General features: G+C 59.7%; 1 protein-coding gene across 16 annotated transcripts in view; it reads left to right on the top strand.

Annotated features, from left to right (window-relative positions):
* Nucleotides 1-21861, top strand: part of Fbrsl1 (fibrosin like 1) — a 55778-nt gene that overhangs the window by 24632 nt on the left and 9285 nt on the right. For 15 of the 16 annotated variants that reach the window (XR_010039534.1, XM_063225416.1, XM_063225419.1 and 12 more), the window contains 3 exons: nucleotides 2038-2142; nucleotides 3098-3133; nucleotides 13478-13507. Coding sequence is in view for 14 of the 16 variants with exons in the window: in XM_063225416.1 (XP_063081486.1) it covers nucleotides 2038-2142; nucleotides 3098-3133; nucleotides 13478-13507 (171 nt within the window). In the remaining 2 variants the exon portion in view is untranslated. Of the gene's footprint in view, nucleotides 1-2037; nucleotides 2143-3097; nucleotides 3134-13477; nucleotides 13508-19179; nucleotides 19203-21861 lie in introns of those variants that run through there. The other variant, XM_063225424.1, reaches the window with a different exon arrangement.

Genomic DNA, 21861 nt, shown 5'->3' with positions numbered 1-21861 from the left:
GTACACTCTGGAAACAGGTATGCTCCAGGAGGGCAGGGGCACACGTCACGTCCCACATTCACTGCCCACAACAGTGCCAGCTCATGGAACTTGGTGAGTGCTGGCTGGCTGGTTGATTGGTTTTCTGGTTATCTGGCTGGTTGGTTGAGAAGCTGGTTGGCAGACTTGTTCATTGGTTATCTGATTGGCTAGCTGACTAGTTGCCTGGTTGTCTAGTTAGCTGGGTAGTTAGTTGAGTGGCTGTTTGGCTAGCTGGCTGATTGTTCGTGTGGGCAGATGAGTGGGCTAGCAGATGGACAGATGAACAGGTTTTGGGGGCTCATGACCCAAGGGCGAGTACCACCACAGAGACTCCCACCTGCCTTCCCAAGGCAGACACGGTACCTGTCAGCCCCACACGTGAACAGGGAAGTCCAGGAATCTGACTTGGTCATTCTGGTTCTGCGTGCGAGTGCGAAGGAGAAAGCAGCCTGCCTTCTCCCCTTTCCGCTGTGTGTGGCTTTGTTCCAGCCCTGCCTTTTCCCCCATGGCCGGGTACCCTTATGCAGTGAGCAGCCCACACAGCTGTTCTTGGAAACCCTGAGCCAGGCTGTTCTTGTCCCTGCAGTGTCTCTGGGCTGAGCCTCTCCCTGGTCAGGTGCCTCCCCTGAGCCCACCAGGAGTGCAGTGATGACAGCATCCCAGAAGGTCGGCAGCCACACCTGCAGCTGCCTTAGTGCCTCTGGGGGTGCTGGAAACTCACATTTCTAAAGGACTCACAGTGAGGCTGAGGCTCCAGGAACCCTGTGGCGAGAGTTGCTGGGAGGTGTGGGACACAGGTCCTTAGCCAGGCAGGCAGATTCTGCCCACCCAGAGGCTGGCACATGGGCAGAGTGGTAGGAGGGCCCTCAGAGGGCCCATTGCCAGCCCATGAGACAGAGACACACAGCGGGCCCCTGTTCTCTATGTGCTGACATAACATTGTCTTCCACTGTCCAGATCCCACCCTGCTGCCATGCTCACCCCCCTGCACCTCGCACATGGGCCTCAGGCTGCACTGAGCAAGGTCCTGTTAGCCTACCTGGATGTGACCTGACACCACAGGGTCTTGTCACCTCTGTCTACCATACGGGACAGGAATACTTGTCAGGCAGTAGCTGTGGAGCAGGCTTGAGGTAAACAGTGGGAGAGCTTTCCTGCCTAAGGGCGGGGGCACCTGCCTGGTCCAGGACAGACTTGCAGGGCTTCCACAGGCTCGCAGAAGTGACCAGATGTGGGGCTTTGGCCACAGGTGTGGCTGAGTATACATGGGGGACTCTGGAGTGGGCAGGTGGGGCAGACGGGTAGGCATCCACACAGGCCTGAAGTGTCCCTGCACGGTGTGCTGCTTGCTGGCCAATGTCTCTGCTTGGGCAGCAGGTGTCCCTGCAGCACCCAGAGGGGTTGGTATGGGCATGAGTTGCCTGCCAGCCTTTCCAGGCTGGGCCTCTGATGCCCAGCCTTCCTTCACATCTGCAGATTCAGAATCACTTCCACATGAAAAGTGGTGTGCACACAGGGTTCTGCTCTGGCCTGGTTGGGTGCACACCTCCAGGCCTCAGCTTTCCACTGCAGGCTTCTCTTTGGAGCTGCTATAATAACAAAAGACTGAACAGCAGCCACAGAGTGCTACCCAGGGGGTGCTGCTGCCCTGGGTCCAGGGTCAGCTCCATTTTGCAGGTGGCAAACTGAGGCACAGTGGCCTGAGGGCACATAGCCAGGGAGTTACTATGACATCAGTTGGGAGTACTTTGGGCACAGTCAGTGTGGCTGGGCATGGACAGAGACCTCGTGGGCTCCCTGCTGCACCAGAACATCCTGGCAGTGGGAACGTGCTCTGCACCAGCTGGGCCCCCAGGCCAGCAGTGGGCTGGTAGGGCCCTGCCCACCACCAACCTCCCCACAGCACCACCCTCAGTGAAGTCACCCAGTGGCAGCTGCCAGGGAGGCCCCAGGCCGGGTCTGTTGCACACAGGACCAAGGGTGTGCTGTACTGAGACTGTCCATCTCTGTCCACAGATGAAGGTCACCATGTCCAGAGAGGCTGACCAGAACAGTGATGATGACAGTGTCCTTGAAGCCACCAGCTCCTGCCGGAGCCGCTCCCAGGATCAGCTCAGTGACGTGAGTCTCCACACCTGCGCCCTGTTGATCGCCCATGAAGCCTGGACTCTGTCATGGGATTACAGGTTCCCTGGGGCTCTGGTTAGTGATTGTCAAGCCTCACAGTACCCAGGTCTTACCTGAGGACCCCAGGCCAGTTTCTGGGGGATGGCCCAGCCACCAGGACCCTGTGCGGGAAGCCAGCTGTCCCCTTATGGTCCCTGTACTGGTTGGTGGCTGTCGGTAGAGTTTGTCTGCAGTGAGCTTAGACTTGGGGCCCTGTGCGCGGACATTGAGCAGGGCTGTGGGGTACACTGGGTATGGAAGGCACCTCTGCTTCTGGGAGCCACCCTGGCACCGATTGAGGCCACAGCAAGGTGGGTGGTGTGTCTTTTGGGCCTGGCCTCACAGGCAGGTGGCCCTCGGCATAAGCCCACTCAGATAGGGGGTGGGGCGGTACACAGCCAGGGATTTGACCCAGAGTTGGGGTACAGGAGCTGACCCAGCTCTTTCGGTGGCCCAGGGTCACTGGAGCAGCCCTGGGGTCTGGCTGCAGGTACAGATGATCAGAGTACCCACAGAGCCTGAGGCCGCTGCCCAGCCATCATCCTCACCTGCGTTTTCTTCTGTACACTGTCCACCCCACTCCTGAGCCCCTGTGGACTCCAGGCAGGACAGGCGTAGGGAGAGATGGGGGGGAGTGCTCAAGCACAGGTGGGGATGGGAACTGAACCTCGAGATTTCGGCTGTGCACACACAGAGGCCAGGGCATCTGGGGGATGTGGGCCCAAGAGGGAGGGGTCATGCTGCTGTGGGAGGGCCCTGGTGCCCAGCAGTGTGCCCGCCCCGGCTGCAGGCCCTCCTGGCCGCCGAGCTTCTCAGCTTGCTTTCCTTTCTTGTGGGATGTCCTCAGCTGGGGTAATGGGCCCTGGGGTGGGATGGCCATCACTGACTGTCCTTTCTCCTCTTCCCACAGAGCTCGGCGCAGGCGGTGTCTGGGAAAGGCTACTCTGTAAGTCCCCTACCCTTCTCTTGCCAGAGCCCCACTGAGAGGCTCCCGCCGCCCTGGCATCACCCTCCCTTCTGAGGCCTGGCTGGTTCTGTCCCTGCAGCTAGGACACAGTGAGAGCTCTGTGACCTGGGCGGGTTTCCAGGGAGCACCCAGTTCAGGGCCACCTGCTAGTCTGGAACTGCGTCAGGCCCTGGGTGCTAGGAGGGGGGAGCCCAGGAAGGATCCAAGGGTGGCACAGGCTCTGGTGCCACTTGCGGGCCTTAGTAGGCTGTGTGTAGTGGAGAACTGCAGTGGGCCTATAGCCCTGGGCAGTGAGCCATGTGCTTCCGAGTGCTGCTGCGTGGGGCCTTTCCTTGCCTTGTGATACCCTCAGGCAGGGCAGGTGAGGACCACATGCTGGCATCCCTCAGGGTAGCCCCTGTGCCCTCCTCCTGACTTATTTCATTTCCTCCTAAGTGTCAGGAGGCACGTTAATGACACTGTAAAACCCAGAGCTCTGTAAAACTGTTGGTTTCTGCAATTTATGGCCCTTCCCCTGTCCCTGCAGCCCTGGTTTACTGCTAGCTGTCAGCCACTCTGTACATCACAGCAACTTTATGGGGTGCATAATTAACCCATTAACTGCCCCTGAGGAACCAGCAGGGACACCCCAGGTCCCAGGGCACTGGAGAGGGAGCACAGAGTGATGGCCATGAACCCGCTCCTGCCTCCTCCTCCCTGTGAGGGAGGGCCAGTGGCCAGCGCTCCTCTGACCTTAGCTCAGCCCCCACCTGGGGAGTCCTTGAGTCTGTGGCTTGGGTAATCCTAGAGGGCACTTCAGGGCTTGAGACTGTGGTGGTGGGGACCCAGACAATGGCAGCCACTTCAGCTCTCTACATCCTCCTTTAGGGTCAGCCTGTCTTACCCTCATGGTTCCTGTGAGCAGTGCCAAGCAGGGCAAGACATTGTACAGCCAACACCCACACCCACATACTGCCATCTGGGGACCTCCAGGACCACGGGAGCCACCAATGTGCTTGCCCACATGTGGCAGTGGGCAGGACTAAGGCCACTGCATACAGAGCTGTCCCTACACCTGGGAGATGCCTTGCAGAGGAGCTCGACCTGAGTCCCCTGGGGCAGGAATGCCAGGTCCCTGGGCAGAGGCCAGGCCTTGTGGTTTACATGATATCTAGGAGCACAGAGAGCAGCCGTGCCTGTCCACAAGGAGTTCCCTTGACTAGGACCTCCCTGCTCTGAGCCTGAGCCCTTTGTTATTTAGATCCTCTCCCCAGATGCTGCTTTGTCTGTGTTTTCTAAAAGCAGCCTACATTCAACCTCCCAGTTGACTACCACGGTTCCCATCTGGGTGGGAATCCAAGCACTCCTGGAGCCCTGGCATGTGCTGACCCTGATGCATATGGCCAGCTTCCATGGCAGCTAAGGGGTGTTCTAGCTCCACAGGCAAGGGAGAGCCTAGGGCCTGTCTCCCCAACACCTGTAGGCTGTCACCACCGCCATAGAACTCTGCCTAGAAGCCATGTGGGGTGCAGGTGTGTAGTCATCAGCTTTCCCATCATGGGGACCCAACACCCAACATCCATGGTATAAGCGGGTTTAATTCAGCTTATGTTTCAAGGGGATTCAGTCCGTGGCCAGCTGACTCCAAGGCACAACTTTCATGGCAGGAGGGTATAAGGGAGCAGAACAGTTCACAGTGGCTGGGAAACAGAGCAGGGGACCAGATCCAGGCCAGAAGGCCACACATCCTCCGCCCACTAGGTACACTGAGAATGTGCCTCACCATCCCTGGGCAGTTCCCAAGCCAATCAGGCTGATGGTCACAGGGCAGGTGCTGGGCCCAGGCAGAGACAGAGGGATTGCGTGTCAGCCTCCCAGAAGGCCTGAGACTGGGGCTGAAATGAGCTGTGCCCAGGACTGAGGTGGCTGTGCCTGGGTGAAGTGACCATGCCTGTGTGGAGGGGGAAATTCCCAGGCTGAGAGGGCCATGCCATGGTAAACTACATGGGGCTAAAGTGACTGTGCCAAGAAGGGGCTCAGGCTAGGCAGGGCCAGGACAGGGTGGCTATGACTAACACCGGGTCGCAATGCCTTAGGCCTGGGCATGAGTGTCAGCCATTCATGTGGGTACTTTGTGCCTGAGGGGGTGGGCACCCATCCTGTGCACAGCTTACACCTGGCTTTTTGTATGGTGTGTTGACACACATCTGTGTCACACAAGGTGTCTGTGGACACAGCCTGCATGGGGACTGTACTTGCCTCTTCTGGAGGAACTGCACAGTTTTCTCTGGGTTTCTGTGTGTGTATACAGTGTGCATGCTTCTACATCTCATGTCTGCATGTCCCTGTGTGTCTGTGTGTACACTTGTGTACACATCTCTGCAAGTCTCGACGTGTGTATGCATCCCTGTGTATCTGTGTACAAGCCTCCATGTCCTGTGTTTCTGTGTCTATGTGCATGTGCCACAGCCATGTCCCCCAGTCCGTTGGGGAGCCCTGCTGTGCACTTTGTGTACGTTCACATGTGTGTGCCTAGCAGGTGCCACCTACTTGCAGCCCTTTCCTCCCCTCCCTGTCCTGGGCCTGTGCTAAGTGCCATGGCCTTGTCAGCCGGCCTGGCTTTCCAGATGGTGCATTAAGATGGATTGATGTCGCCCAGCTTCATCCCCATGGGCCCCCACTGTTGCTTCTCCATGGCAGCTCTTGTCCAGAAGTGCAGCCCAGCACACCCAATGCCCTATTGGTCAGAGTGTTGTCCTAATTTGGTGACGGCACAGCCCTGCTGGGCTGCAACCACCTGCCTTTTGGGACATAGGATGTTCTAGCAGAGCTGTTCACCAGGCATGAAGGGTTGTGGGGTCCAGGGTGGAGGCTCTCCTAGCCATGAGGCTCAAGGCCTAGGGGCCCAACTGGGCCTCCAAGGCTCTGGCTCCATGTCCTACAGGGCCACCACGCAGCTCCAGCTGGGCCTGAATGTGTATCCACCGGCATACCAGTCTCGGTGTGGTACACGCTCCCCATGGTCAGTGTCAGGTGGCTAAGGTGTGGCTGAGGCCTTCGGTTACCATGACCCTGGGAGCTGATAGGGTCAGCACTGAGGTCCCACACAGTCACAGGTGTGTGGCCCGTGTGCAGGCAGGGACCTCACATGCAGGACACCATGGCAGTGTGAAAGTGCAGGGGAGCCTGGATTGAGAACAGGGCTCTGTCCCACCTTTCCATGAGCCCAAAGGCATCGAAGCCACCCTGATGCACCTGGCCTGTGTCCTTGCATCTCCACTCCTTGGGGTTCCCCTTCCCTCCCCTTCCCATCTTCTCCTGAGCTCTCTGCACCTCCCTTTGTATCTCTCAACTTGATTCTGTCCTCCAGCAACTCCTCTGCCATAGGTGGCTTTGCCCCCCACCATTGCCCATCAGGTGGCCAGGGCCTTCCTCAGCCTGCCCAGCAGGACACTGGGACAGGTGTGTCATGCTGGGCTATGGGGCAGTTGGCCACTATGCCCTGCTCAGTGCCCAAGCAACTGGCACAGCCCACGCTGGGCGTGTCATGCCATGTGTGCAGGTGACAGCAGTGGTGTCTGAAAGCAGGTACAGAAACAGCTCCTGGAGCGAGTGCCATGCAGGGCTGTGCCACGGCACTTGGCCTTCATCGTGGCTGCTGTTTCAGTGTTGCTCCCAGTCCTCCTGGTGGGCTCCGGAAGGTGTCTTGGGCTAGTGCACTTCCCTGTGCCTGGGCCAAGCTCCAGAACTCTAGTGGTACCCAGCACCTAGTGGTAGACACCTGTGTCCCCAGACTGGTGTGGTAGGGGCCTTGCCCCAGCTGTGGGGCCAGCCCTGCTCATGCAGCCTGACTCTGCAGATGGGCTACTGGGTCCCAAGAAGATGGAGGCCCCACGGTAGGAATGTGTTCCCCTCCCGCTGGCCCTCCTGGGCCGCAGCTACCCATCATTACCAGAGGCTGGCTGTCTGCATCCAGCCCACCCCAACCATGAGACACCATTGCTAGGCCCCAGAACTCCCAAAGTCCAGCTCAGGGCTGTCCAGTCCCTCACCGTGTGCCCTAGGCTGTGAGGGCTACTGATGCTGTCCCTTGGGGATCCACCATGGTCCACAGGTGCAGAAGACTCTGTGTTTGGGGCACAGTGGCTGCTACGCAGGGCAGAGAGGTGGCCCAGCTGGAGAATGGCCTGGCAAGCTGGGGGACCTGGCAAGTGAGGGGCCATGTGGGGACTAGGCACCCTGGGAAGTAGAAATTCAATTATTTGGGAGCAGGCATGCAGCTGTGACACAGAAGGTTAGGGATTAGTGTTAACAGCATTTCTGCTTCAGGCTTTGTGTTGGTAAATAATTCATGAGGCAGTTAGCACTGTGAGTCTGACAACACATGAACAGCCAGCTCAGAAAGGTCAGCGTGTGCCATCGCAGGCCGGGCCATCTTTCATTCATTCCCTGACACAGCCAATAATTCTTCCTGCAAGAGAGAAGACCCAGAGAAGAAGAAGGAGGATGCTCAGGGTTGCTGCAGGACCTGGACAGCCCAACTTCCAAGGGAATGGAGAGGAGGGAGGTGAAAAGCAGAAGCGAGATGAGCCTGCCCGAGGGCAGAGGGGAAGAGTAAAGGCAGGCGCTAGCCGGCTCTGTGGTTCAGGGTGACAAGTGACCTGGGACCTGCAGGACAAGAGGGAGCACATCTGAAACCCATGTGCAAGTGTGAGCAGATTCAGGCATGTGTGCAGACGGCTGCGTGCCTGCATATACCTGACTGGCAGATGCACGTGTGTGCCTGTGACTGCATGCGTGTGTGCCTCTGTGTGAGTACCACCTGGACTGCACTGGCTGGGGGTGCCTGGTCACAGCTAGGTCCTCAGGTACCTGCAGGCCTCCATGGACGAGGAGCAGAGCTGGGAGACCAAGGAGTGGGAGCCCGTGCTAATACTGCACACACAGGACGATGCCCTCACTGTAGGTTGGGACCCAGGTTGTGTGGCAGCAACAGAATAGAGGCATTTGCCCCCATGAGGCAAAGGGAAAGGCAAACAGTCCCAAGGAAAGAGCCGCATGCAGTGCGCCTGTCGGGTGAGTGCAAGAGGGACAATGCAGCTGGGGTGCCACAAAAGCAGAGCCTGGAGCAGAGGCCCAAGGCCTCCTGTCCTGGAAAACCAGAGTCTGGGCAAACAGGCAAAGGCACCCTGAGGTGCTGCCCAGACACTCCTTGCTGTTGCAGTGAGCACACGCCAAGAGATTGTGTTTCTTGGAGCAGAGCTGGGCTCCAGGGCCGGTGTCAGTGCTAAGCACGTTCTCAGCTGGGACGTGGACTGGGTGCTCAGGAATTAGTGGGTGGCAGCACTGTGGGTAAGACTGTCCCTGTCCCCCAGTCTGCCACAGCCGGACACCCTCAGACACATCCTGGCTCCCGGTTCTCTTGGTGGGCTCCCTCACCCTGTAGTTCTCTGAGTGTTGTATCACATTCCGGACTGGAATTGGGTTGCCCAGTGCTATTGATTCAGGCTCCAGGCAGGTGGCTGCTGGGGCCCACTAGGGCGGCAGAGGGCCAGGGACAGCAGCTCGGTCAGCTGTCCTGCATGGCACCTCCCGCGATGGGGCTCAGCCTGGGGTCCTGAGTTTGAGGGGCACGGGTTTCTCCATTGGTTTGCCCACAGTGGTTGGGATATAGTAATTTAATTGCCTGTTAACTGGGTAATTAGTGCTTTGTTTTACTTTAAAGCCTAAACACTCATTAAGCAGGAAGTAGCCGAGTAAAGAAGAGAGATTTGCAGGCAGTTACCAGAAATAATTAATCAGGTGTGGCGGAGCGGGGACCTCTCCACTCAGCCACCCTAAGAGCGCTGCCTTTGTGCCTCAGTTTCCCCATCAGTAACTAACTGGGCATGCAATGAGGCCTGTGGGCACATGGCGCCCACCTTATGCCACGGTGAGGCGCCTGGCCTCTGCCCCCTCCTGGGCCTGCCCATTCAGTGTTCCTAAGTGGCTACATGAAGGCCCTCACCCTGGGTGAGGCACAGAGGCCTCAAGTAACCAAGGGACACTCCTGGGGGAGGGCAGGTGCACCCCACCTGTCTCCATGGACTGCAGTCCCCACTACCACATGCAGAGCTCTGTCCATGTCTCTGTTTTTATTTATTTTTTATTTTTTGTCTTTTTCGTTTTTATCGGTACCAGGGATCAAACTCACAACTGCCTGCTTGCAAGGCAGGCGCTTATGCCACTGAGCTAAACCCCAAGCCCCTGTCTCTGTTTTTATTCATGCCCATATATAGGGCACCAGTGAGCCATGGTTGGCCTTGTCCCCTCCTGGCCCATCAGCTTGGGCCTGTGTGGTCCTGCAGAGCCATTCCATTCTACTTGGGTGGCAGCTGTCTCACACCTGTGTTCTTCTGGCCCTGCTGGATGCCCCCTTTGTCCCAGCTGCATGCCCTCCCTCCCCAGTCTCCTCTCCTGTCCCTTCCTTGCAACCACATGCCCCATTCACCACGTCCCTGACCTCCCACACTGTTGGGGTCCCTGCCCAGGTGCATGGTCAGGGTTCCTGTTGGGATCGGCCATGTAGAGGCCTGGAGCCCTGGGTGTCCAGTGTTGTCGAAGGCTAGCCCAGCCAAGAGGCTTCTTCCCCAATCTGGGTTGCAGCCCCTCCCTGCCCTGACTGGTGCCATCTTCTTTGCTGCCTATCCCCAGCCCGTAGCCCCCTTAGTGCCACAGGCAGAGCCTGACCCCAGCAGCATATGAATATTTGGATCCACTGGGCCCTGTCCCGGACAACCACTCCCTGGGGGAGGATGAGGCAGGGAAGCCTCCAGGGCAGCAGCAGGCCACCCCCTCCCTGGGCCACCACACAGCATTGGGGTGGCCACTGTTGGTACCACTGGCCCCCTGTGGGACATCACTTCATGAACATCTGACCTTTAAGGACAAGGACGCAAAATGGCTAATTCAGAAGACTGAGTGAGGTATTCAGGGTAGACGCAGCTTCAGTGGATACCACGATAGACTGTCACATGCCTGGTTGTCACGGGAGCATCAGCTTCTCCCAGGCCAGGTGCCCCACACTGGCAGCCAGTACGGTGTTCCACAGAATGGCTCAGTAGAAGGCCCCCACCCCCACCATTGAGCAGGGGGCTCAAAGGTAAGATGGGAACGAAGAGAGATCTAGGGCAGGCAACCCTCATCCACTCCCTGGCCCCATACTTCCCAAGGGTGCTCCCATCAGGCCCATTTGGAAGCTGGAGGCCCAGGACATGTGGTCCAGTGCTGAGTCACCACACCACGTGTACTGTGTCCCTAGCACAGTCCTGTGGCCGCACACCAAGGACCCAAGACCTGGACAAACCCCAGTAGCAGATGGCCTCCACATGTGCACCCCTAGGCTGGTGTGCCAGGCACCAAATGTCCTGCAGCTTGGCCCTGCTGCCCCCTCCTGGCCAGGGCTGACCCTCCCATGCTTGCCATGGCCACGGGTCCTGCAATGCCAAGTGTTCCCAGTGCTTTGTCACATGTCGTGTGCAGCTGAGGCCTCAGAGATGTTAGTGTCATTGGAGTTCTTTAGGCCAGCGAAGAGGCTCGGGTAAGACCTGGGGCTGCCACACCACTAGCAGGGCCTCTCTGCCCCACCCACACAGAGGACCCATGTGTGGTGGCTCTGGGGCTGGGCAGTGACCCTGCAGGCTATCTGGTGGTGAGTTATAGTACTTGCAAGCAGGTGGCTGACCTTGGTATCAAGCTCATGAATTCAAGTGCCTTTGTCTGAGCTGTGGGAGGCAGGCAGCCTCTGGTAAGCACAAGCACACAGAGGAGCAGTAAGCAGTAATTAACGTTCATGCTGAGAAGAAAAAGTTTCTGCAGCTGCCTAATTGCCATGCCAGCTCTTTAGTCTCTTGGTGTAATGGTGGTGATGGTGATGTGGTGGTGATGGTGGCAGTGACGATGGCGGTGAGCTGATGATACCATCCCACATGTGTCCTGTACTGCACACCCAGCACTATTGTAGAGTTTGCATATGTTCACTGACTTGCACTGTGTGACAGCCCTGTAAAGAGACTGTTGTCTCTTTTCCAGAAGCATAAACTGAGGCACTAGGAGTCAGGAGACTTTTCCAAGGTGCACAGCTTAGGAGCACAACCTCAAAGTGGGGTCTACTCTGCAGCCTGCATCCTGGCCCTGGCCATCTGTGCCCTCTCTCCTCAGGCGTGAGGACTGTCCATGCCCACATTAAGGCTGCAGAAAGGTCATCTCACTCGAGCAGCTCCCAAAAGACAGATTCCCTCTATTCCTTCTTTGTTCTGATTAATCACCCACTCAGTTCTAGCTCCACTGCAGTTAAGCCCTAACCCTACAGGACTGGACTCAGCTGGAATTCGTTGACAGTCCTTGCCATGGCACTGATCGTGGCCTGTCATGTGGTAATGACAGGGTCCGGGAAGTCATCCTCCCGGGCCCGCCAGAGACCCTTATTGCTTGACAGTGGACACATCAAACTGCCATCCTCAGGCCTCACTGCCCAGCCCTACCGGGTCAGTCTGGAACCCGGGGCTGCAGGAGTTTTTAACCAGCTGGGTACAGGTCTGTGTGAACTGTGTTCACCAGCCTGGGAGTCCTAGGGCCACAGCTGAGGACAGGCCCAGCAGGTGGCCAGTGGCCTTCAGGGACAGACAGCCACGTGGGAGGCCGCTTTCCCACCTTGCCAGTGTGAGGGATGCCAGTGTTGATAAGTGGGATGAGGCCCCAGCTGCAGGAGCACCCTGCCCATCCCCACGTGTACTCTGGGTGCTTGCCGCCTCCCTCCCACAGGCCACAGCCTGCTCTTCCATGGGCCCTTGCAGTGACAGAGTGCCCTCCCCAGGCGAGTCGCAGCACCTGAACTGCTCCCATGTGCCCACGCACACACACAGATACCCACAGCTCCCATACCCACACCTGCCCAGCCTCCTTGTCCCCTCACTGCCTTAGCTCCCTTCTTCCCTCACAAGCTCAGGTGTCTTGCAGCCCCTCCCCACCCCAGGGCCTTGTCCTCCCAGCGGCTGGCTGGGGGACCTTCCTTCTTGCCCATGCGCCCCATGCCAGGTGCCACCTACCTCAAGAGAGAGCACCCAGCCTCAGAGAGCGGCACACCTGGGTGGAGAAGACACAGCCTGCCAGGCAGGGCACGTGGGACAGCACTTCCTGTCACCTCTCACTGGGAGGCCAGGACGGGGCTGGGTGCGGCTTTCCCAAGCCATGAGCCGGGACTTCACCCTGGGACAGACCAGGCCCACGGCACAGATGGTCTGTCAGGTGTGGTACGAAGCCTGCTGACCATAGAAGGCCCGCACGCTCACCCCAGCAGACCATTCGAGCGCTGGTGAAGCCATGTTATCTCCTCTGTGAGCTTTGCCATTGAGACCGTTACAGCCATCAGCCTGGGGCCTGGTAGAAGGCAGTGTGATTTGGTCACCCATGTTAATCAAAATGGCACAACCTACAACACCCGCCTGGCCCGCATCTGGCTGGGGCCCATCACCCTCCCAGGCATCCGGGAGAGATCTCTTCCTGCAGTATAGCTCCCCCGCCGGAACACGTCATCACCATTGCTAGGGAGAGGTCTCCCCTGGATTCATTTAGGAGAAACTGCATTGTTTCTTAAGCTGTGCGTCCTTTCAGAGCTCAGCTTAGTAAAACTGAAAGACCGAGATTTGCTTCCTTGACTGTCGTGACCTTGTGTTGAGGCTGACCACCAGCCCTGGTTCCTCCTGAGCACTCTGCACGCGGGTCAGGCGGGTCCTCACCCTCCTCCTGGAGGAGCTGGGTGCCACAGCCCCCATTACGTCCCCAGGCTGCAGGCCAGGAGAGGAAACATGGGCTCTCAGGGCTGTGTGGTAGCAGCTGTCTACCAGGTCACAAGCCAGGTGGCCTGCCCTGTTCCTCTCCCCTGGGCCATCTATCCGCCAGGGTACGAAATAGCTGTTGCAACCACTACACTAAACCAGGGCCCCGCATGTGGCTGGGCCTCTGCTCAGAGCTCTCCCCAGCATTGCAGGGCCACAGAACCATGGCATGAGAGGCAACCTGGGCTGCTCCAGGCCAGCTCTGTGCCTCAGTCCCACCAGTGTGGCCTTCTGCTCTGTGTGGTGCTAGCAGCTGGGGTGCTTTCTCTCTCACTGTCTCTGCCTCCCTCCTGTAAAGCTGCCCTGGGCTTAGGGTCTTGTCCACTCCAGGGAGTTGGCCTAGTTGTGCCCCCCCATCCAGCCTTGGCCCCAACTGCTATCCCTCAGCCCACCCCACCCTGTAGCTTGCCACCTGTGCTTTGGGGCGTGGAGGGCCCTGACTCACTTCCTTTTCTCTCTGTCCCCACAGTGTGACAGCGAGAGTGGCATGGATGACAAGGTAAGCCCAGCTGCCTCCATCCCCCTCTGACCCAGGCAGGGGTGGGCCCTGGACACTGGACAGAGGGGTCTGTGCTACGGGAGCATCGACCTCATGGGCCTGGAGCTAGTAGGCAGGGAAACCCTCACTGGAGGATGCCCTGGGCCAGGAGAGCCTGGCAAGCAGCATAGGCACTGGCTCTCAGGCTGGGGGGTGCAGCAGCCAGCACAGGGAGGCCACGTGGAGTCACCCCTCCCGAGGAACCAAGTCCTATGAACCAGGACTCATCACCAGAGCACTTCAGTTCCCTGTGACCTCCTGGGCCTTCTTTGGAGTCCTAGCACCCTGTAGGTGGCACCCACCAACTCCTGTGGCCAGGCTTGAGGACCTATCCAAAGTCACACACTGAGTGACTGAGGCGCCTGCACAGGTCCTGCTCATGGCCCTACCCTGGGCCCTGGGCAAGCACGCGGGCCAGTAGGAACTCAGTGTATGTCTGTGGCAGGAATGGTAAGGAGGGGGAGGGATGGGCTATACCCCACTGATCTGCAGGCAGGATTCCTGAATAAGTGACCCAGTGGTAAGACAGCTGCAAGCCCCAAACCACCTGGGGCTGTCCTGCTTCCGTGGGCACCATGGCCTGGGCTGTCTGGGAAGACAGTCATATACCCAGGAGCTTGTATGCCCTTGCTTACAGGCCCTCATGGGTGGCTGGGCACTGCTGGGTAGAGAACCATGCAGGGGCCACTCACTGCCCTGCCATACCACTGGCCAGGCCGGCTCCTGGCCCCAGAGAAGGTGCTAAGCCAGCGGCTCCTGAGACCAGTGTTCAGCAAAACAAAAATGCTTGGGGTGGAGGTGGTCCCACTCTCCCTGTCTTTTAAAGAGGGCAAGTGACATGGACAAAGGGACAAGGGTGACCTTGTTGTTACCTGCCTGCTCTTCACCAGTGAGCCGACTCTAGTCACCAGGCTGGTGAGCTGGGCCTGGGGGCCACAGTGCTGCAACCTCTGCCCTGCGGCCGGTCCCGACTCCTGGCACAGCCCAAGGAGGCCAGCACAGCCTTTGCTGAGTCTTCCTGCTGGAGGCTCGAGTCCAGGGTCTTCCCCTGCAGCCCGTTGCCCCGGGTAGGGGCTGGGGAGCACACAGTGCCCTGGCCCAAGCCCACACAAGAGGCACTCTGTATCCGGGCTCGACAGAGACACAAGTATTAGGAGAGAGTAGCTGAGGCAGCTCCTGTCTTGCCTCAGTGTCCCCACTCACACTGAGGGCCAGGGGTTGGGTGGTCTGAGTTGCCTTGCCACAGGGCCACAGAATGGCGGGCAGAGCAAGTGGAATTGAGGCCAGGAGCTTCAGAAAACCCCAAGAGGTGGGCACACGTCGCCTGCCAGCCCAGGCTCAGCTCCTCACAGCCCGGACTCGCCCTGAGTTACTAGCTTTGCATTGGCCTGGGCTCGCCCTGTCCTCGCTAGCCTGAGCTGGCTTTTCCCATGAGCCCTGGGGCTCTGTGCTGCTGGGATGTGTTCAGAGGAGTTGCACTCCAGATAGACAGGAGACAGAGGCCAGAACTGGTGAGGACTCACAAGACCAAGCATGGAGAAATGTGGGAATGTCCAGAGAGCCTGGAGCTCACACGGGCTGTGTCTGGTGCCTCCCTCCTCTCCGACTTCCTGGCCACCTGTGACACCAGTAGTGGCTACAATACCTATGCCTCGGGTGCCTGGGTCCCTCTATGCACTGTGCTCGGCCTGAGGCATGAACAGGGAGAGGTGTGGTCTCTGGGCACCTCCAAGGGGCAGTTCCTATGGCTTCGGCCATCAAGAATGGGGGGGAATCTTCATGGGACAGCCTGGACACTGGGAAGCCCAGGCCACCTAACCCTCAGTGACCCTTACCCCAACACGAGATGTCCTGGAAGTGGCTGAAAGAATGGTGATGCACAGTGGCTGAAAACCTGGTTGGCAGGTGATGGGAGAGCTGCAGATGCTCAGTGAGTCAGGCCACAGCTGGCCTGGGGTGGTGTCACCGTGAGAGGATGCTGGACAGGTGGCTGGGGCAGCATAGGGTTCACATCCTGAGGCCGATCTGCATGTGTCTCCTCTCAACCTGCTGGGCTCAGCAGTTCACCTGGGGCTGCTTCAGGGGATGTGGGGGTCATGGAGACCCTGCCTCACTGCACAGCTGCCAGAGGCCAGGCACACTGCCCAGTGATGCCACCAGATGGCCCCTCCCCAGGGCCGCAGCTGTTGTCTCACTGCTGCTGTATTGGTAAAAACCAGAGGACACCGTGCAGGGCTCCTTCAGCAGCCAGGGCCCGGGATGCCGCCTGATGCCTGGCAGGTGGCCTCTCCCACTGCTTGTAGCCACAGCTGCCTCCAGGAGTGCTCTCTGCCTGCAGTCTGGACACTTGCAGAGGGCACCCATGCTCAGCCAGGGTAGGGACAGGGTGGCCAAAGAAGGACTCGCAGGGAACCCATCCTGGGCCTTGCTGTGAGACAGCAGCACAGGTCCAGCATCACTGTCCTGGGGGCCTTTGGCCTCGGGTCCTACGTAGAGAGGGGTCACTGTGGAGTCACTGTGGGGCTGGCACAAGGATCAGGGCACCCAGGGAAGGTATGCAGCAGCCCTGGTGCTCCCCGGCACCCTGCTTGTGGGAGACTGTGGCCCCCATCTTTTACTCTCTGAAGCAGGGCTCCGAGGGCCACCTCCGAGCCTCCTGTTGCTGAGAAATGCACAGGCCACCCAGAGACAGCTCGTGGGTCCAACACCCAGGTCAGGGACCCCCCACCATATTCCCTCTTCCCCCAGGCAGCTAGCCTACTGCAGGCTCGTGGGGGAGAGGCTCGGGTGCCTGCTCCCAGCCACCCCACAGGGAGTGGCCCAGCCACGAGTGTTTCTGCCACTGGCAGGGTTTGCTTGTGTGTAAAGTTGCTTTGGGTCCCTTCCTCAGAGTACTAGGAGGGCCCCACCCTTCCCTGGAGACAGAGGGACAAGGCCCCCTTTTCCCCAGGGGACACTGCAGGGACAGACTCGTGGGGGTGACACCCCTGCAAGGTCCCTCCTCTGCTGCCTGTCCTGGGCACTGGCACTGGGCCTCAGAGGTGACTCCTGCCACTGCTTACCCCTAGGCACCCACAGAGTGGGGAGGTCAAGGTGGCTGAGGAGTGTCCTGAGCAGCAGCCCAGGGGATGACCCCAGGTGGCACCCAGCTGGCACTGCAGTCCTAGCCCTGGTAGGCAAGGATGGAGAAGGCTAGGTGGGGTGCGAGTGCTGTATGCCCCTGACAGAGACCCCGAGGGCCTCCTTGAAGTGAGGGGTGTCCTGGGAGGGGCCCTGGCCCCATTCTCCAAATGTGGGTGATAGGAGCTGGCATTTCCTGAGCACCTATTGTAGTTGAGACCCATAGAACTGAGTCATTCTAGCAACGCACACAGGACCCAGGTCCAGGCCACCCGGCCCCATGTGGGTCTTTCTCTATCTCTGGGGCACGGCCACCAAGTGAGCAGATGACAAGCCTGGCCCCCACTATCTGGCCTGTTTCCTGGTGCTCACCCCTGAGGGTCACAGCACTGGCCACAACACCCAGCCCCACAGCCCACTGACTTTGGTGGCAGTTGCAGGGTCTTCAGAGAAGCACCAGGCCCCCTGGAAAAGACCCTAATGGGACAGGAGGGGCCAACAAGTGCAGGCCCTAGTGCACACCACCCCCCAGCCTCCTCCCTGAACACAGCTGTCCAACCCCACATGCCCAGCACACACCGGGCTCCAGTGTGTCACCTCCTGGGAGGGGCAGTGGGAGAGGAGAGAGCTTGGGCTGTGGGGCTGCCCCTGCACGCATCTGCTCTGGACAGCTGGGGAGACGACCAGTGCCCTCACTGGGCTCATGGGGCCACAAGACTGCCGTCGGGATGGGAGTGCTCCAAAGAGCAGGTTTATGGCAGCGGCTAAGCTGGACCTTCCCATGCTCTGAGCCCTTAGCTCTGAGGCTGAGCCAGGCAGGAGGCCACCTTGGGCTTCCAGACTTCCCCAGTCTGTCTCCTGACCTGGAGAAAGGACAGAGGGTATTGCGCTTCCCTGCATAGATGGTGGGATGGCATTTCCATCGCTGCTCAGTGTTTTGCACACATTGACAGGCAACAGCAGCAGGTGTGTGGCTCTCAGTGTCCTGTGGCTGCTGTGATGGACAGCTGACTGGACACACTGAGCACCCGAAGTCCCAACTCTGGATGCTTTAGGCCATGTCCCTCTAAGGCTGGGGCATGGGAGCAGCTCCTGGTGACTCCAGGTCCTTGGCTGGATACGCTGGACACCAGTCTCCTTGACTTATGTTTACAAAGACCCTTTTCCAAACAAGACCACAGTCTAGGTTTGGGTGGACATGGATTCAGGGCCACAGGCTACCCTGCCTTTTCCAACATATGCAGCACTAGCTGGGGACTGCCATAGGGTGGCCTTGAAGGCCCTCGGACCAGTGTCTGACCACCCTTCTCCCCAGAGCTCAGTTGTATGCCTGTCCCGTAGGGCTCCCAGGATTTCTCCTGTGTTGGGGTCTGGTCAGAGCTGCTACGCAGACATAGGGAGGGCAGCTGGACAACCATGAGCCATGAGTGACCTCCAGTGTCACACTGGCCCTTTGGTCAGCAGTTCTGGTTGACACGGCCCTGCTTCTCAGTACTGAACTCCATAGTGGACACAGCTTCTCTCGAGCTGGGGCTGTCATGTACCCTACAGTGCCCAACCTCTACCAGTCCAGAGATCACAGCCCACTGCTACACAGGATCCTGTGGACACAGGATGATGTCCCCCAATTCTTGCACAATAGATGTCACTGTCACTGCCAGACCGCACAGCTAGTCCCTGTGGTGTGACCTCTGCACCCAGGTATGGCTGTCCCCAACCTCTCCAGGACCAGTGCCCGGGGGCTCAGGAGAGACAGTGGCAAATGAGACCCAGGTGTGTTAAACTTATCCCCTTCTCTATGGTGTAGATTTGCAGGCACATGGGGCTTGAGGAGGGGCATCATGGTGTGGAGAACTTGCCAGGGCTAGATCTGTCCCCGAATCGGTGGTCTCTGACCACTGCAGTCTCCCCCAGATGCTTCCTGTGCCCCTAACAGGGCTCCTACAGGGCAGGGCGGAGTGCACAGAGTGCAGCCTCCGACGCAGGCCTGGCGCTGGAGCACCTCCTGGCCCTCGGGACACTCCCAGCAGCCATGGCAGCCATCCATAGCCGGCGGAGTCTCATCCAGGTCGGCAGGTCCCCCTGCAGAGGCCCAGTGCCTGCTGGGAGGAGCACGGCCGAGCTGGGCCTGGGCCTGCAGCCAGAGCTACCCCAGGTGCGGCTCTGCCAGACACCAGCTGCGTGTGTGGCTCCTCGCACAGCGCTGAGCAGCAAACAGCAACTTTGGGGAGCCGTTTTGTGTTTAGCGTTACTAAAGAGTTTATGCATTTGGTAACTCAGAGCGAAAGAGCTTAGCATCTCACCTGGCAGGCGTTATCAGTCGTCGCCAACCTGTCGCCCTGAGGATTGCGGAGTGCCGCCCTGGGCTGCACCTGGAAGGGGGTGTCGCAGCCTGCGCATCCGAGCCTCAGGGCTGGATTTGTCGGGCCTGCCCGCGCCCCGCCCGCCGGCCCCGCCCCTGGTCCGCCGGGCCCGCCGGGCGGGCCGAGCAGGGCGCGGCGAGCACTGCGAGCGGCGGGACCCACGCGCCCGCGAGGTCGGTGCGCGCTCGGACCGGGCGGGGAGCGGGGTTCCGGGGGCCGGGCAGGAGGGGCGCAAGCGGCGGGCGCGAGCCGTGGGAGTCGCGCCTTTGTCTGCGCCCCGCGCTGCGCTCACCTGCCGAGGAGTTGAGTTCTTTGTCCGAGGCGGAGCCGCCGCGGTCCGGGCCTCGAATGAAGCGCCAGGACCCTGCCTCGTGTGGGGTCCTCGCCCGCGCCCGGGATCTCGGCTGGCGGCCAAGGCGGGGAAGTTGCCGGGTGGGTCGGGCAGGGGCGCGCGTCGGTGCCGGCGACGGGACGGGCTGCGTCCAGGGCGCCTCCTTGACGGAGCGACCCAGTGTCCCGCAGGTCCTGCCCGGGACGCCTGCGGGGACCGGGACTCAGGCGCCGGCTCTGCGGTGGGGCGGGGCTGGGGGCGGGGCCGCGGGAGAGCCGGGTGGGGGACCCAGGCAGTGCCTGTCCCTCTGCACCTCAAGCCCTCCCTGCGCCCCGTTGGCCTCTCTGTATTCTGGGACGCCATCTCCGGGTCTTGGGCACCCGCAGCTGCACCCGAGAAATTGAGCTTCGATCCCCTGTGTGGGTCCTGGAGGCAGGACGGAGCCTCAAAGGCCACAGCCCCCTGCACCTGGCCACCCCGCTGCTCAGCCTGCCCCCAGCTGCCTTCTGTTCCCCTGTGTATTGTGGGGCTGCAGTCTTACTGCCCTGGCTTCGTCTCCCGCATCCCCTGCTCCCCTGGCACCACGCTGCTCCTTGGGAGGCTGTGGTGCTGGGACCTCTGAGGCGCTGGAGCAGTCAGCACTGTGCTGCAGCCCAGAATTCCTGCTGTGAGACCACCACACGCTGGGCTACTTGGCAGGTGCAGCTGGCACACTACGGCCACTGACAGGGGCTTCCAGCTGGCCGCGGCGTCCCACCGTCCTCCCAGGACTGCTGCCCAGCCACAGAAGAGGCAGCCTGGCCGCGAAAAGGACAGGTGCCCTCCAATACAGGAGCAGGGGTCAGGATCCCAGTGGAGACCATGACAGCCCTGAGTGCAGGATCTGGTGTGGGGCCAGGAGCAACCTGGGTCCGTGGGTGCACTGCTCCGAGTCGATTCTCAGGAATGAAGAAACAAGCCAGAGGGGCACCAAGGGAGCAGGGACTGACACTCAGGCATGTAGCCTGATCCCCAGAGGAGGTGACCACACACCTCCCAGGGCCTCGAGGAAGGTCAGCTGGCAGGGTGCCTGGGGTCCCTGTCCTGGTGCACAGCTGTCTGGTTCTGAGGACCAGGCAGACACACCCTCACATGTGTGATGTGACCCAGGGACTCCCAGGCCTGGGTGGCACTAACTGGAGACCCTTGGAGGGGCCAGGAGCTGAGCTGCTCTGAGGCGAAAGCCCCTCCCTGAAGCAGCGGTTGCACACCCTGATTTCAGAGCTGGCTAGGCAGACCCCTCACCTACAGGGACACAGGTAAGATCAGGAGCCTGCAGCCTATGCTGGAGGACACTAGGGGGCTAGGGTCCTGAGGTTGGGCAACAGGAGTGTCTCCCTGCCTCTGCTGAGCATGCTCTGCACAGCAGCCTTTCAGTCAGAGCAGAAAACAATCTCTTCTGTGTCACAGATCCTGGCCCCTCCTGTGGCTCTGCATGCCCTGCCCCTCAGCAGGTGTTTGAGGTGCCGAAAGGGCCCTATTCCAGCAGGTTGTGAAGCACCCAATCATGCTGCCTAGGTGGTTCATATGCGTCTGGCTCCTGTCTGGGATGGTTGATACAGGGGATGAACCGGGAATTTCACTTCCCCTTTTCCGTGTATAGTACTGTGGGTAGAACCTAGGGGTATTGTAACACTGAGCCACATTCTGGGCTTCTTTTTATTCTGACATGAAGTCTGTCCTTAAACCTGGGGTCCTCCTGCCTCAGCATTCCAGTTAGCTAAGATTGCAGGTGTGAGCCACCTTCCCTTTTCTGAGCATAAAGCTGCTTTCACACCGTGCACTGGACCCCTACACACACGTCCGCTCACCACATGCGGAGACCTTTCCCGGGCCAGGTGTCCTTGGGTTCTTGTTTTATTCCACTTGCCTCCCCATGCTGGAACCTTGCATCTCTTGTTGGTTTCCGCACTGTAGCCCTTGTGCTGTGAGATGCCCCTGTTGGATGGGCTGTGCACTCCCTCTGCCCAGCAGATGGCTGCTGCAGGGCCTGTGGCACCTGCTGTGGGGCCTGGCTTCCCGGGGTGCAGGGGCAGTGTGCAGCATGGCTGGACACCAGCCATGCCGAGGTGGCCTGTGGTGACCCAGGGTATGGCTGAGCACTCTGCTCTGCCTGTTGGTGGATGCTGGAAGCCACAGACCCTGCACCTCTGCCGCCCCTGCCAAGCCTTGGGCAAAGCAGGAGCCTGGCCTCCCTCAGGCTGGAGAGCTGTCCTGTCCAGGTGGGATGGGATTGGTGGCCAGCAGGCATCTTCATGTGCAGCTCCTGGGCGAGGTGCCCTTCCCGGCCTTCAGGCCCTCCTCTGACCTAGCAAGGACTGTCCCTCCATCTCCCATGCCCTTCACACCCAGCCCATCCCTCCCTGCCCACACCCAGGCAGTCCTCACCATTCCCTCTCAGGCCGTGTACTACTCTTGTTATCATGGTTCAACCATGTGAGTGATGACTCCTTCTGTAAAAG

Source organism: Cavia porcellus, unplaced genomic scaffold (assembly GCF_034190915.1).
Source record: "Cavia porcellus strain 051 isolate PalLab524CR breed Dunkin Hartley unplaced genomic scaffold, mCavPor4.1 scaffold_16, whole genome shotgun sequence".
Taxonomy (NCBI): Eukaryota; Metazoa; Chordata; class Mammalia; order Rodentia; family Caviidae; genus Cavia; species Cavia porcellus.
Note: the sequence above shows the minus strand (reverse complement) of the source record. Positions and strands in the feature narration are given on the sequence as shown.